Source organism: Platalea leucorodia (assembly GCF_965183815.1).
Source record: "Platalea leucorodia genome assembly, chromosome: W".
Taxonomy (NCBI): domain Eukaryota; kingdom Metazoa; phylum Chordata; class Aves; order Pelecaniformes; family Threskiornithidae; genus Platalea; species Platalea leucorodia.
In genome coordinates, this window is record NC_138859.1 from 31,906,852 (window position 1) to 31,923,100 (window position 16,249).

A 16,249-nucleotide genomic window follows, 5' to 3' on the forward strand; every position below is an offset into this window, starting at 1 on the left:
GAAAGTTATAAAGCCAATAAAAAGTATACTGTATGTTTTTGGTAAGTCTTCAGCTATTTTCCTCCAATTCCTCACTTCCTGTCACACTATTTGATTTTTTTTCCTTTTTTGAATAATCAGCCATAGATATTAGCCCCAAAATAATTTTATTTTGGTCTATCCCAATCTTATGTATTAATCCTTTCCTTCCAGATTACATTCACATTCTAGAATGACCTGCAGGTTTCCTTAAAATGTTCCTTCCAACTTTTACAGCAGTCCTAAAAACCCCAAGTTCATTGTAACTTCCAAGCTACACAATTCCATTCTTCCTCCCTTGACAGTTACACTATAATTTATTTTTTCTTTCTTGTTCTTCAGTTTCAGAGTCTTCAGTTTCAGATTTAAGGCTGCTCATAACCAAGATAACAAAGGAAGTTTTTCTGTGAAATTTATGAAATTCTATCAAAGTAGAGGTATCAGTAAACTACCAGAATACAATACCATTTTTATAACCTACTTTGAGAAGTGACCACCTCCAACATAATTTATTTATAAGAACTGCTGTGATTTGTTGTTCAGGATCTCCCACTGACTTGTACATTACAAAAATGTAAGAGACTGAACACTCAGCATGCCTGTAAGAAAATATCAATCACGCTGTTCAAGTTTAGTCCCTTTTGGATGAAGATTGGTCATTTTGTTTCCTCCCACCTGTCCCTTCTCTTTGCCTTTCAGTTGTACATTACTTCTATAAAAATTAGGATGCAGGAAAACCAATGCTGAATTATTTGGAATACAATTATACTTAAATGTTATGAACCATTAAAGATTCGCCTTTTACTCTCTTTTTATTTCAACCAACAACACTAAATTTTACCTCCACAGAACCAGCCAGGTTTTCTATAGGATTACACAATGGTGCACCTAGAAACATCTTTCTTTCAGGCTACTGCGATTCCCCTGGCATCTGCAACAATTCAGGACAAGAGGTTTTAGAGCACTTTCAGAGCACGTACGGGGGCAACTACATTTTGGAAACAAATAGTGTATTTCTTTTTAATTGAAAATGTTGATGTTGATCCTTTCCCAGCACTGGCTTAAAGAGGAAATACTTAGTAAATACTCAGAACTCCACAGAGAGTTTCTATTTGCATGATGTCTTCAGAAAACATTTTGATACGCAAAATTCGTTCTGTTTCTCCAGGTAGTTGCCCAGTTATCTCCTTTTTAATGTAAATGCAGATGAAAGACACTAATTTTCCAGGTAGCTAGTATGAGCTAATTTTGTTTTCTTTCTTTTTAGATGAAAGAAGAAACAGGACTGGGTAATGAGGAATAAAAGAGAGGGATTTCCATCCTGCCCTTCCTCTGTATATACTCTTATCTGACATCCTTCACAAGCTCACTGCAGGCTTTATGGATTTCCATACATATACAACCCCCTCATTCACATCTTTAGTAACTCCACATTGGTAACTTATTTATTACTGGGACTGTTGATTTGTAACTAACATAACAGCACTGTAAATTGGGGGGGGGGGAATTAAAACCTAATATTTGTGATTAACAAGCCAAAGCAACAGCTCAACTTTGTACAACCTGCTTCCAGCCCCACATCTTGTCTGCCAATTCTTCCCCCTACCCCTGCCTTCCATCTTCCTTCCCAACACTCTCTCTTCTGCTTTAAAAATACTACCCCAGCTGCAGCCTCCTCTAATAACCCTCAAGATGCTTTCCATCACAAACTTGTAAGTGCTTCCCACTTGGACAAAACTAAATGATTCAATTTTAAAGCCTACTCTTTTTAAAGAGATTTCTTCTTTTTGGCTCAGGGACTTATTTCAGACATTCCTACGGCTTGTCTAAAGAAGAAACACTAAAATAAACCACTCTTCCTATAGTCATATATAGAGAGATATTTTTGTTTTGTCAGTTATGGTGCCTTTTCCATTTGCACTGAAAGTAAATTAAGATTAGCAGCAAAATGGTACTTAGCACCCAAAAAGAACATTCACACTTAACTAGTTTACTTTAAATTTCCACCAACCAAATGATTTTGCAGGAACTCCCCACACTGACACTCACTCATTCATACCCCTAAGAACCATTAATCTGACAAGGCCAGGGAAAATTCCCAAATGCCTTCTCACACCTTCTCCATACCATGCTCCCCAACTTTCCATACATGCCTTAAGTTGCTGTTACTGAAGTTCAGTGCAGTTCTCAGTGACGTGCACAGCCTAACAGCAAAAACACACTTGGCATCCAAAAAGAAGTTCCACACGTCAACTAGTACACTTTGAATTTCCAACAATGTTTGCTCAGCAGCAAACCCCTCACATAGACACATTCATACTCTTACGAGGATCTGTTTAGCCACACCAAGCTACTCTTATTCCTAGGCAGAATTCTTCCATTACCAAAGACTGAGGAGATGCCTACAAGAAGGAACAGAGGTTGCCATAGGGGAGGCACATTAAGGCAACCCAGAGTTAGCAGGGAGGGTCACAAAACATTCGAGCTCCCTTGGGAAGTGGAACATAAGTCAAAGTCATTCGTAAACCACAGCCTTATGGTTACATTAATTAATAACTACCCAGTGAATTTTCTACCACTGGTCCAGTCTCCTCATGCCTTTTTCGTATGTCGTCTTTAGTTAGTTAACCTTATTGCTTCTGCAATACTTGTGACAACATATCCTGCCCTCTGCTAACATATAGCAAACAACAGTATCAGTATTCCTAGGGGAATTTTCAAGTCATTAGGCATCCTTCTAACTCACTATCTGATAAACTTATTTGAAAAACTAACATGAATGAAAGTAAAAGGTGCATTTCTGTTTGCGCTATAGCACCAAGTAATTTCAAAAGTAATTCCTTGGAAAGATAGCATATTTGGCAAAAGAGCTCCCTTTCAATAACCATTAATATACTCAGTGCCACTCTCCCACACTGGACTAGAAGGCACTCAGAGTGACAAGACAGCTGCCTCATAAGCCCTCCTAAACTCCGAGCCTGTTATTGTCTTCTCTGGTTAAGTGGAAAATGGCTTGTATGAAGTTTAGAAAGCTGCATCTCAAGAGGCTCACAGCAGAGCTCCACGGAGCACACCCTGGCCTCCAGTATCAGTCTTTTCCTTCCACACTTGACACAGGGGTTGATGAAAAATCATCTGAGTAGGCTTCAGCAATGAAGAGATCAGAAGAGTTACCCTTTGCTGGGGTTAAAAAAGATCTCTCTCCTATCACTCGGTAGTTCCCAAACGTGGACAACAATGTACATGAATTTCTCCATCCTGACACAGGGTTTCCTTTGTCTTCATCTCCTGTCACAGAATACGGGAAGCAGCAAGGTATCATGTTTTCCCAGTCACAGACAAGCAGGTCACATTCTTCATTTCTGAATCACCATGAGACCACTGTTAAGTGGTTCCTTTCCAAACTATGTCTGTCTCTTGCCTTTAGCCAGGAGCGTGTACTTCACACTTGAAACTTCATACAGAAACACAAAGCTGCCTCTATCTTCAGACAGGCAAGATTGCTCTTTTGGCTTCCATTCAAGTGCCTACTTGTGTTTTAGTTAATAGTTCTTCTCTTCAAAGGTGGCAGATCTTGGAATTCTCCTCCATCCCAGAGACTCACATTCTTACATTCCTGCGCTGTAGAGGTGGGGCTTCCAAAGCCATCCCAGTGTCACTGAGTGGATTCATATTTTTAAACAGTTTTTCTTTTCTTTTTCTTCTTCTACTTAGATATTCACACCCTATTGCCCAATGCCTGTGGACCAATCACTTTTAGTAGGACTTATAGTCCTTAACTACATTAGGTGAGCTCTTAAGCAGTACTTAAGATCTAAACAGCTCTTCACATACAAGGTTCTTACAATAACTCTTCAAATCCCTTTGTCTCTCAAGGGATTGTCAGTACTAAAACAAAAAAACCTGCAAATTGCCTTCCCTTCATTCTAACCAGAGAATCACTCAGGCTACAGCATGTGCTCTGCACATTAGTAGCAGGTAAGCTATAAAAATGTACTAATATCCGTGTCATGTGAGATGTATTCACATTTTCAGAAGTTAACTGAACACTAACAGAATGGTTATTTTAACTGCAATTTGCTACAGGTCTTCATTCCAATCCTTCCACTTCTTGAAGCATCTTACCAGTTCCATCATCTGCATCATTCTGACCAGTCTCCCAAATCTCCGATTTTGTCCCAAAGCCATCTGTGGCAGAAGACTCCGTATAGTCTGCAGGGTTAAATGTCCTAGAGTTTTAAAAGTTAAGAAATGGAAGAGAACACATGGGTCATTCAATGAACACAAGTGTCATCATTTTTAGCTGAAGTATTAGATTTAACATCTTGATTCCCACATAATTTATCTTGGTAGTTTTGGTTTCAAAAGAAATTTTTCTTCTATGAGCAGACACAGATAAAAAAGGGAGAAGAGAGAAAAGAAGAGGAGAGAAAAAAAGTGAGTAGACTGGAAAAAAAATACTGTAGAGAAACTGAACTAAAACAACAACTCCTGAAAAAGCAGTTAACAGCATACCTACTCCTCCCAGTCTTATAAAGCATTAGTTTATATGCACAACGATAAGCCCCTCTCAGCTGATAGTTTCTCAGCATGTGGCTGACTGATGAGAAACCAGTATCATGTCCTTTCAGAGCACCAGACCTGTGCAGGACAGGAGTCGGAACATCAGTAAGATTATTTCAGAATGCACTCCTGACACCAATGCCAAAACACACAGATGCAGCTAAATGGTGAAAAAGGATCATTGAAGAAAAACATCTTTGCAGTTTATCATCTACAAGTATGAACAAGAAGGATTATTAGAGAAGTAGAATGAGCCTTCTGTTCATCATGACATCACTGATATTACATGAAATGTCATTAAAGGCAAACACTGAGTGAAAGTAGTGGAGGCTACACTTCTATGAAGCAAGTTATTCCAACAAAACTGAGAACAAACTTTAGAGCTGCTGAGTAACTTCTTTTGATTCTGTTTTAGGGTCCACGTATGTCCAAACAGCTAAAGCATGAAACCTCAAAAACAGGAGAAAGTTTATAATCTCTAGACTTTCTGGTTTTATATAGAACTTGCACGTTCTACATTACACTGAAACAAATCTATTTTTAAATTGACCTAGGAGTATACGCACCACATAGAACTTTCAGCCTCCAAGGCACTATGTGGCTGCTACTGATAGGTACAAACGGGTTCTCCAAGTTTGAGATATTAACATTGAGTGAACATACATAAGGTTTATATAGGTGTGCCTAGTTAGAAATACTGTTTAAGACAAAAATAATCAATTAATCATCTAACAGATTTGTGAATTTTTGCATCCATATTGGTTTATCAAACATACAGCAATATTAATACATACAGTGGCAATACTGCCAATTAATATTGCCACTGAGTTTGATCCTTGCCAAAATCTGTGCTCTGCATGTTTCTTACCCCATGCCTTGGGCTGAAAACCTCCCCGCTCCTCTCCCTCTGCCACGTCCAAACCCTAGGAGAGAAAACACCATTTAACAGCAACAGCAGAGAAGCCGCCAATCACTAGTCTGTCACATTAGAAAATACTATGGTTGAAGAAGAAAACTACTGTAGTTAAAGTTAAATATCATTTACTTCCCAAATTTCCTCATGGGAGAATTTGTTTCCCTAACACACTCAAGTAAGCCACAGTTCATCTAAGACTACGTGTTTCAGTAGGACTTGCAATTCTTTGTTATCTTTTCTGTATCTAGTGAAGTAGCTCCAAATGGCAAGAAAAGGACTTACCTAAAGACCCATTCCACATGAGACTGCTATTGCCAAATCATTAGACATTATTCAAAATTTTGTCTCTACTTTCTCATGCTTGCCTAAGATGCTCTAGAATCCCAGCCTCCCTGCGTACCCTGATCTCTCAAGAAATTCCCTGTCACTCCTTGTCTGTGAGGAGAAAGTTTAAATACTCCATTTGTTTCCTTCTCTGACTCAGCCCACCTGTCCACCCCTACCCTCCTGTGCTTTTGCCAACCTGCGACCACACATTCCTTCTGCTTCCCCCTTAATCATAGTTACTGACATGAAAGTCACGCAATTCAAATTACTCAAACAACTTCCTTGTTATCACCCACAAGAATATTCATTTCTATTTTAACAAAAAATATTTGTTGCCTCCAATTTTGGTTACCAGCCTCAGTTTACAAGCTTCTTGATACAGTGGATGGCTTTATTTTTGCATGTTGCATAGTGCCAACAAGGCATGAAAATTTTTGTATTACTTAACCATCCATAAAGCATGTCTACGTAAACTGTTAGAAACTATTTCTTACATGCGGCATATTTCTACATATTTTGTTTTTTCCTTTTTTAGGACCTCAATATCTGAGGCTTTTCCAGTTTGTTGTTTTTTTTGAGGAAGACTATGAATATTATTTTGTATTACAAGAACAGGAGGAGGTCAAGAGCTGCAAACTGAGAACAAAGCAATATTTATTTTAATGACAAAATTATGTGACAATTATAAGTCACCAAGCAACTACAAGTTTACCAGAGCACAAAAGTTATAATCCTAAGTCAACAATACACTGGTTGTCCAAACATCAGAATTACCCATGAGAGGCTGTTTGAATTTGGATCAAAATTACCCCTTATTTTCATGGGACCACCTAAACTGAATAAGAGCAGTAGCTCCAGGACATGGTAAAACCAGTTTAGGAAGTTCCTATTTTAATGACTTTCCTTTGCCTCCCCTCACCACTCGTTCTTCCCCTTGCCCTAGTTCACTGTCCAAGTATTAAAAGACATTTCTGGACCTCTAAAATGTCTACTACCTACATTTTCAAGGACTTCTTAGAAGCATCAAAATAGCAGGATAGCTTTACCCACATTTTGATGAAAGAGTTTACCCATATCCTATACAAGATGACAACTGCTAGCTACAGAGGAACCATGGAAACCTGCAGAGGAAGGATTCCCATCCAGCAACACACAGTATTTTGGTGGGACAAGAACACAGAACTGAAGCCTGACACTAGGCCAGGCCTGCTATCTCTACATTTTCCCCTCTTTGCTCTTTTTTCACAATTGGTTGGAGAACAGAGAGGTTAGGAAAGAGGTAACAACAGCTGCAACCTGGCAATCGCCATCCCTCTTCACCGAGCCCACGCGTGGAGCCGTGCTCTTTGCTCTGCCATAAACAACAGTGCCCCAGGCCCTGCTCTACCCAACCAACTGTAACTTGGCCTCTGAACCTCCTTGCTCAGCCTACCTATTCTACTGCTCTTCTCTCCTTCGCCCACCTAAAATCCCCAATCTGGGAAGCTGATCCATGGCATAACGAGGACGCAGCTCTCAGATGTACAGAAGTCAGTGCACTCCAGATTATCTTTCTGCCCAGTAAATAATTTTTTTTTTTTTTTAAGAGTAGAACCAGCTAAACAAGTTTACTTGGGGACACTGTAGGGGCCATCTATGTAATATATTTACTTCCTACAGCTATTAATACAGCATTAAACACCATTTACTAATGATGCACAGAAGAGAGAGAAACAGTTTTTTGACAAGCTCAGCTACAAGACCAATTGGGAGCGGCGAATCACAGAAACAGCCAAGCAGAAATATTTTTGAGTGAGGCGGACATTAGGTACAGAGAGATTAGCTGGAATAGCTAAGCATGAATGTACAAATAGGTTTTAGAAGAGGAGGAAAGTCTCCCCAGCCTCCCAAGTGCAAAAGTCTGAAAGAATAACCTTAGCATATTAAGCAGGAGATGAAGTTTTAGCAAGCAAGGCATATGTAAGATGCCATATCAGCATAGGCACAATAAACTACTGGCTAAAAACAGTAATAACAATCTCTCTAACAATTTCAGAAATTGCTAGAAAGAAATCATGTTGTTCCTGAAGTTCCATGCACAGTCTTAGACTACTAGCCAGCAAGGGTTTTTTTTGTTTTTATACCAGATCACTTTGAAAGTTAATCCTGAACTTGAATTTCAAGTGGATTCCCTTAACTTCACAAAGCTGTGTCTATGCTTTCTATCAAAAATGAAATTAAGTTTAATCAACAAATGCAACAAAAAGCATTCTAATGAAGACAAAAGGGAAGTACCAAACCAGTGGGGTTACAGAGAAAGCACTAAATTCAAAGCTAGAAGAGACACTTATGAAGAACTAATTCAAAATATGGGACAGTGAGTACTCACCACTGAAAGATCACTCTAACTTGGACACGGAATCTCATACATCATGGTCATTAATGCAAGATGCCAGTGGGAAGGGCTGATATTCTCTTTGACACAACCAGATCACTAATATATTCTTAAATTCTCATGCTAAGAAAGTTACTTCTCTCAGCCACCAAAATTAAAACATGGCATTAAAACAATTAGAAGGCAGAGTCTTCTAACACAGAGAAGTTAGTCATGAAGCAACTATGAATGCCCATCAGGTATTTGCAAACTTTTGATGCTTTTTAACAGTGACTAAAAGGTCAGTGAGCAAATGGGGCTTCACACTGCAATTCAGAGCAGGGACTCAAATTCTGAGCATGCAATCCCATAGTAACTTAAACCCATTTAAATCAGAACTACTACAACCAAGGTCTTCCTCACCAGTCATCACAAGCTCTGCTCTCTTTCCTGCACTGACAGTTTTGCACGTACCAGTGAGTGAGCACAAAACCACTATCAGAAAACAAAATTATTAGTTCACTTTTGGATCAGCTCTCTGAACCAGTTCCCTGCTTGTTAAATGCCAGAAAACTAGTCACGTTTACACCAGGATAAGCCACCAAAAAAACCTGTTGTCCCCAGCTACAATGCTGCCTGCCCCCTTTTTTTTTTTGGCTTGGTTAGTTTTAAACTTAGATCAATCCTCTGATACAGTTCAAACACACCAGGAGACAGACAGGACCAACTCCTCCCAGCAGTAATGCCAGTTTATGCTTGTAACGTAAAAAGTATCACTTTAACACTACTCTAAAAAGATGTGTATATATGGTTTAGATCGCAATGGTCAATGTTTTAAAAAAAAAAAAAAATCCTGTGGTAATTCACAAACAGCAATTCTTCTATCAACATTTTTATCTACCCACAAAAAGAAAACAAGTGACTTGGCAGTAGCTCATTAAATCTTCTAGTGAGTCTAAAGGAATAGATTTTCTTACAATTAATCAGCACACAGAGCACAAAAGCAAATGACGGACATCAGGCAAAACAAAATTACTGCCCTGCCTCATATAAACCCTCATAACATTTCTTCACATTCCTTTACACTTGGATCTACAAACAACAGCCTAAAGTATCAGGGCAGCATTGCTTACTCATTTCTGTTCCAGGAAACCAAGACTGGGGAACTATGTTTAAAGTTGATTCTGATCAACATTCCTCCTATTACCCTTATCCAACATCATTTAAAACAATGAACTATTTAAAACATGTTTTTGCTTCCTTTAACATTGTAACTGTTCAACTGTGTATTGTTGGGGTTTTTTTCCTGCTCTCCAGCATATCTCCCTCAGTTGACTAGGTTCACATTAGCCATCACTTATTCAATTTACATTTTTCTTTTCTGGAATGAATTCTAGAGAAGTCAACACTTATACCCAGGCAGGTGGTGAGATTTTCTGTTTCCACTAAAACCCACTGGGAGTTCAAAATACTCATAGTCACACAATCATGTCTTCACTCTGGTACTGTTCATGCATGGAAAGAATCATTCATCTCATTCACAACATTTCTTCCCCCAAAACAAACGCACACTACATGGGAGCATGAGAAAAGTGTGTAGTACCACAACTCGGATGGGCCTAGCTCATTAACTTAATAGCCTATTCTGTAGAAAATCCAGTTTGTTGAGCTTGCAGACTTAAATCCTTCCACTGCAACACTGGTGCTTTATTTCAAAACTCAGATTTTCACACAGATAGGTTTAAATTAGATTAAGACACTTTAAAGTTAAGAAAGAGGCCTAAGAACAGCTGAAAGGAAAAGGAAACGCAGACTGGGAGTGCAGGCAACACCCTAGATTTGTGCTTATTGCCGACTACACAGTAACTGAACAGCCCTGGTCTCTACTCTGGAAATGCAGAGCCAGCCATCCTCCCAGCAGACGCTGAGGTGATGGAGGCTTACGCCTTATGAAGAGATAAGGAGGCTAAGTATAGAAAGTTTGTATTCTAGGTATTCCGTACTACCAAAACAAACACTGAAGTTATATTTAATAATTCAAATCACTTTTTTCTTATTAGTCATCATAAAGCTAGAAGCACTGGATCAGTTTTATATACTGCACATACTCTAGTAACCATTTTTAGAAGCACGTGCAGAAAACTTTCAACTCAAGTTATGTTTAAAAGCAAATAAATAACTTATGTTAAAGCTAAGTTCTGGTTAATCTCAAAAAAAAAAAAAAAAAAATTACATGACACACACAGCTTCTTAACCAATGCAGAACCAACTACAGCAAAACTAAACAGACTTCAGATTTTGACCTCCAGAAGGTCTGCTCTACATTCAGTGTTTTAGAAAAACCAACATCCTTACTAGTTCTGGCAAAGGAAATCCAAAATATATCCTGTGCCAACTGTGCTAAGCTTTTAAAACAAGAAAATGTTTAGACATGCAATTCTGGTTACAGAAGCTCAATTTTTTCATGGATAGCATACTTCTTATCTAAAAAATGTTAACAAAAAAGAAAAGAGATCAAGAATATAAGCTGGACTATAGTCAGATATTTACAAAAAGGGTAAGCTGCTTTGCCTTCTTATACAGCCAGCAGAAAAAACAAGAGTTTGAAAGGCTCCTTGTCATGCTGTTTAAGTCCAAAATTAAGACATAATGTTTTTCCCTTTCATTTTTATTTCTGTTTTGCTAGAAAAAAAATCCCTGTCAGCATCCACATTTATGGCATGCTCACATTGCTCTGGAAGAATGAAGAGGAAGAGAATAGAGGAACAGAAGTAAAAGCGACAAATCCATTTTCACTTTGCAAACCAGAAGAATTGCTACACATGAATTGGTAACAATTTCTATGCTGAATCAAGTCCAAAAGTTCATCTACCTGCTATCCCATTATCAGCTATGGTCAATTAGATATCTAGGGAAGAGTACACGAACTGAAACCACAGTGCAGTTTCTCTGTACACTCTCCTGGTCTTCAACCATTTGTGGCTCAGACTTCATCAGTCAAAGATAATTCACATACATCAAAACACTCAGTGGTTTTTCCTTTTCTTTCTGTGGTTCTTTTTTAGGATGAAATTGTCAAGTCTCTCTGTGTGTAAATTTTCAGCACCCACAACATCTTATTGAAAGGAATTCCTCAGGTTAACTACATGTATGAAGAACCACTTCTGTAAGTTCATTTTGAACCTGTAACCTACTGATTTCATTTAATATTCCCTCATTTGCATACTTGCTTAGAGTGATCAATTGATTTCCCCACAGAAATTTTACAGATCTCTATCATTCACCCACTCAGCCCTCTCTTTTGGAGGCAGAGAAGTCCTAGTCTGCTTACTCCTCACACCCCATAAATGCAATCTTCCCAGTACCTTCAAAAGTCTTTTCTAGCTCTACCTCATCCTTTTCAACATGGGGTGGAGGACAGTGGGAGAACCAGACCTGCACTTAAAATTGAAGATGTGAGAACAGTAAAAAACAGCAGCATTAAAAAAAAGTGCCTGTGAAGTCTGTCAATTTGTATATAACACTGCAGCTGATTAAAACACAAATGAGGAAATGTTTCTAGAGCTGACAATCCTGAAGACATGACCATCTTCCTCCATTATTCCTTCACGAGATTCCATTCCAGAAAGTTACAAATCCTTGCAATACTGACACACAAATATAATCACTTTGATGCAATTACTATTTATCACCATTATAGTATTTTTTACATCTAAATTAAGCTCATTCAAGAAATTCAGTTCTGAAAAGACAGATGGGAAGGCCATCTTAAAAAAAAGAAATTCCTTGACTCCTTTCCAAGCCAAAGTTACACCCTCAGTTTAGCAAGCAAAAATTAAGGGCAGAGCAATCCCAACTGGGATGTGTCCTGAAACACATCCCGTGATGCATTTTTGCTTTCTGTTAATCAGTCAATAACGCGTATCTACTTCAAATCCCTGATCTCCCGCATACCAGCAAACAGTGGTGTTTGTACACTGTATACCTACTACCCTATAAAGCTGCAAGGAATGTCACACAGTCATTAACAGAAGATCTACTGCACAAGGAAGCTAGTGCCTACAGCATCAAGGCTGAAATACTCAGTATCAGGGTTTTCCCCCCCCTCAGTAAACAGCACATTATCTCCCCAGCATCAATCCCATTTCTGCTATTTTCAGCGCATATCGGTTCTTAAAATTAGGTTGTTCTACAGTAAAGCAGTAATACTATGGCCCAGCAAATCTTCCCCTAGAAAGCAGCCAGTAAGATAACTCCAGCCTGAGAAGGTAGCTTAGAGAGAGACAGTGTGTTGCTCAGATGTTAGCTGACCCCTAATTTTGTATCCAATGCCTAGATTCCTACACACACACTCTGCATGAAACATTTCTAAAAAAGGGTTCTGTGGTGATTACCAGCAATCTATTTACTTTCAGCTGAAGTACTTTATCCCACATTTGACTATTCTGTGTAACAGAAAAGACAGACTACTGAATGAAACGGCAGGAAGCTTTTTTTAATTATTTCTACTAATATCCAAAGAAAGAAGGTCATGCATCCCTGAAGTACTGAGAAGTGAATTACACAGCTTTATACAACTCCCTGCAGATTTCAAGGGCTTGCATTATAAAATTAAATTAGGTATTTCCTGCTACAGAATACACACACTTGTAATATAATGATCCTGAAGTCACTCAACAGGTTTATCACAGACAGTTGAGAACACTTCATTAAGATACTTTACTCACATGAATGTACAGTCTAAAATATTTGTTAGAGAGATACAGTAATACTGTGTACACTAAGCCAGTGAACAGAAATTGGTTGAAGTTGTTCCTATTTCTTCAGTCAGATATATCAGTTTGATCTAATGATTAAATGCTTTAGCTTGAGATGTACAATATTCATCCAGAGAGCACAACCGAGTCATTTTCGCAACCCTCTAGAAGCTACATGTCTTTGCATCTTTCCACTCCTTCAAGATGCAGATCTGGAGACAATGAAGTTGGATGTGCCTGTCTTCGAATGCCTCGTTACTGGTTATTCCAAAGAGAAGGGAGTCCTTTGAAGGCAGAATTTTTTTGCGAGTCAGCCATTACTTATTAAGTACATTAGCTCTGCTGTGCACTTTATCAATTTAGCTCATTTAATATCCACTTCCCCACACAACCTGCACTGTACCTAGTTACTCATTTTCATTCATCCTGCTCTAAGAAAAAACAAGCCTCTTTCCACTCCAACCTGTGAAAAACCAAACCAACTACACATCGCTTGATTCTATATCAAATCCATTATCAACATCTTTCCTATCTCTTCTAGAGGATAGGATTGGAGTTGTACCTAAGACTCTGCAGTATTCTTTTTCCACAGTTCTCCTCATCAACTCTTCCATGCCAAATTCCTTCTCATACCAGAAAGTCTCTAAGGTGGCTTGTACTTTCTCTGATTGGCTACCAAAAACAGAAGGCAAGCCTGACAACTGGATCCACTCCAAAGAAACAACACAAGTACACATCAAATCCCTCCCCAAGAGCCCTACAGATGGAATCTTGTACTCTCGTGCTGCCAAGGTATATCCTGAGCAGCCCAGTGCACTCCCACTCACAGGAGGCTGGCATGAGTCAATCTGGAAAAACAGCTCTCCACAGCCAGAGCACACCAGCCTGCTACACAGGAAATTACCATAAAGGTGATTTGCGTCAATTCTTTTAAGTTGTTCTGAGACCAACACATGACAAGGGGTAAGGGAGAGGGATGTACCTAAATTAAAGGTGGCTGAAGTGCTTATGGAATCAAAGGATAACCAACAAATGCTTAAAAAGAAGTGTTTAAAGAAATAAATGGGAGAGTTCCATTTCAGGACATGAAATCAGTGCCAGTCCCACACCAATGCCACCATCTCACCTCTCCCACGGCCACGTTTCCCACGGTCTGAAGGCCTGTCTCCTTGATTGTTGTCCACTCCATTCTCTTCAGCTCTAACTGTGGAGAGAGGACAGCTTAAGAGAAGCTTTAGAGACTCATACATGAGACAATATAGCCATCTGCTTAACCTGAACCCCAAAAGAAAAGACAAGATTTTAAAGTGGGCTGGTCAACAGATCTCAGTCACCCCTCTTCTTTGGGGGCCTAGCTACAAGCAAGTTGTGTTTACTTTGCACTGGACAATTAGGAAGCAAAATATCTAATAAGAGGGAAATGTCCCTCAGAAGACGTGCTTTTTTTTTTTTTTTTTTTTTAAAGAAAAAAAGTGCAGTGTTTTGCAGCCTATACTATTAAATTAATTATGGCCTTACCTCTTTAACGAGGTAGGAAATACAGCTGCCTCATACTATGCTTCCTTGATAATGCACTGGGTGGCAACAGTGAAAGAATAAGGGATAGCCAAGAACAACTCTTCTGCCTGCCCATACCACATCCCTATGCAACCAGGGAAACTTAAAAGAACTCTCCTCTGTATTTAAATCAGAGGGATGACAACTGGGTGAAGGTGAGGCATTAGAAAAGCACTGCAACTTAATTATTTTGTACTGCACAACTACTCCTAATGGCAGCAACAAAATCATTAATGCTTGGACATAAAGCTGGGAAGAGAATATCAAGATTTGGTAACCATCTGAAAAATCTTTAATTCCAGTTTACAAAAAGAGACAAGCAGCATCTGGCTCTGGCAAAAATTTTGCCCCTCGCTTTCATTTTGATGGATCTGATTTCAATTTGTTCTAAGCATAGCTGCAAGTTTTATTAATATTTTTCCTATCTTGACTTTATTCCACAAAGATTCACGATATCTTTATTGGCACGATATTTGAATATATTCCAATAATGAATTAGAAGAGTTGGCTAATATTGTAAATATTTTTCCTGCTCTTAAGTGAAAAGCTAAACATATTGTTTTCATTCAGGTTCCTCTGCTCATTCTCAGTGTTGTGTATGACCCTTACAGGCAATGTATACAGCTTTGATACTGCTGATAAGACTTAGAGAAAAAAGCAACATGTATCCAATGGTGATCTAATGTGATTCTACCTAACTTGGAAACATCAGTTTGCTTCTGTACAAGGTATTATTGCACCTGTATAAACCGTAGCAAATTTTTAAATGTTTCAACTCACAAAGAATTTTCTCTGTTGTAGAAACTCACCTTTGGTTGGCTTATGTAATATACGCTAGAGATTAATAATGATCCCAGTCTTTTCATTCCCCTTATGAGAAGATGAGAACATCTTCAGGTTCTCCCACTCATAAAAGGAGATGGAGTCAAAGCTGGATAATTTTTTCATTAAAAGAAACAAAAAAGCATATCAGCTGTGCAGCGACATACTTGCTCTCAAGCAGTCTTACAAAAAGTCAATTCTAAAACTTACATAAAGAACAGCAATTTGTACAAGATCAATTAATCAAAAAAGGACAGAAACTTAAATTAAATTGAGTGTCTCTGAACAAGCACAGACCATCCCAAAACCAAGTCATGTAGACAGATCAAGCATACCTGTCGCACAAACAAGTTATGATCCCTTCAGCGCTGAGCTATAGCTTGGATGGACTTTACTCCATTAAGCATTCGCTCTTAACTCAGTCAGTTTCAGCTGCAAGAAAAGTGTCTGAATCTTTAAAAATGAACCCCTATACGTACACTCTCGGCCACGGCTGCCTCCTCTTCCTCGTCTGTTGGAACTTCCCCGGCCGCGACTCACTTCTCTGTCCCCTCGTTTTTCTCTGTTCTCTTTGTTTTCTGAACTTTCCTTTCCAAGGCTCTTCTTCTTTCCCCCTACAGTCTCCCAAGAAGTCTATTTGGGTAGAATAGAATTAGACACAAAAGTCAAAAAGGAAGAGACAGCTCTCAATGCATATTTCCACCTCACACCCCTCCAAGTTCATGGAAAAAAACCCCAGGTATTTGCATAATGTCACATATGTAATACCTTGCAAACTACACTCATACAGATGTAAACACAGGCTGTATTTTCAAGAAGAGATGAGAAAGAAACAAGTTTTAGAAGTTGGATTGTCTTATGGAATGTGAGAATCCCAAATATTTATGGCTATAATGGACTTTTACTAGTTCAAGGAAGCCTAGCTATGACTGCAAC

The 16,249-nt window shown here is 38.7% G+C and overlaps 1 protein-coding gene across 3 annotated transcripts in view; it reads right to left on the reverse strand.

Moving 5' to 3' along the window:
* The window catches only part of LOC309601791 (ubiquitin-associated protein 2-like), a 75,239-nt gene that overhangs the window by 45,582 nt on the left and 13,408 nt on the right, over positions 1-16,249 (reverse strand). For all 3 annotated transcript variants that reach the window (XM_082334916.1, XM_082334915.1, XM_082334917.1), the window contains exons 5-8: positions 15,793-15,946; positions 14,061-14,138; positions 5,450-5,504; positions 4,144-4,247 (exon numbers count right to left, since the gene is read on the reverse strand). In XM_082334916.1, coding sequence (XP_082191042.1) covers positions 4,144-4,247; positions 5,450-5,504; positions 14,061-14,138; positions 15,793-15,946 — 391 coding nt within the window. The remainder of the gene's footprint in view (positions 1-4,143; positions 4,248-5,449; positions 5,505-14,060; positions 14,139-15,792; positions 15,947-16,249) is intronic.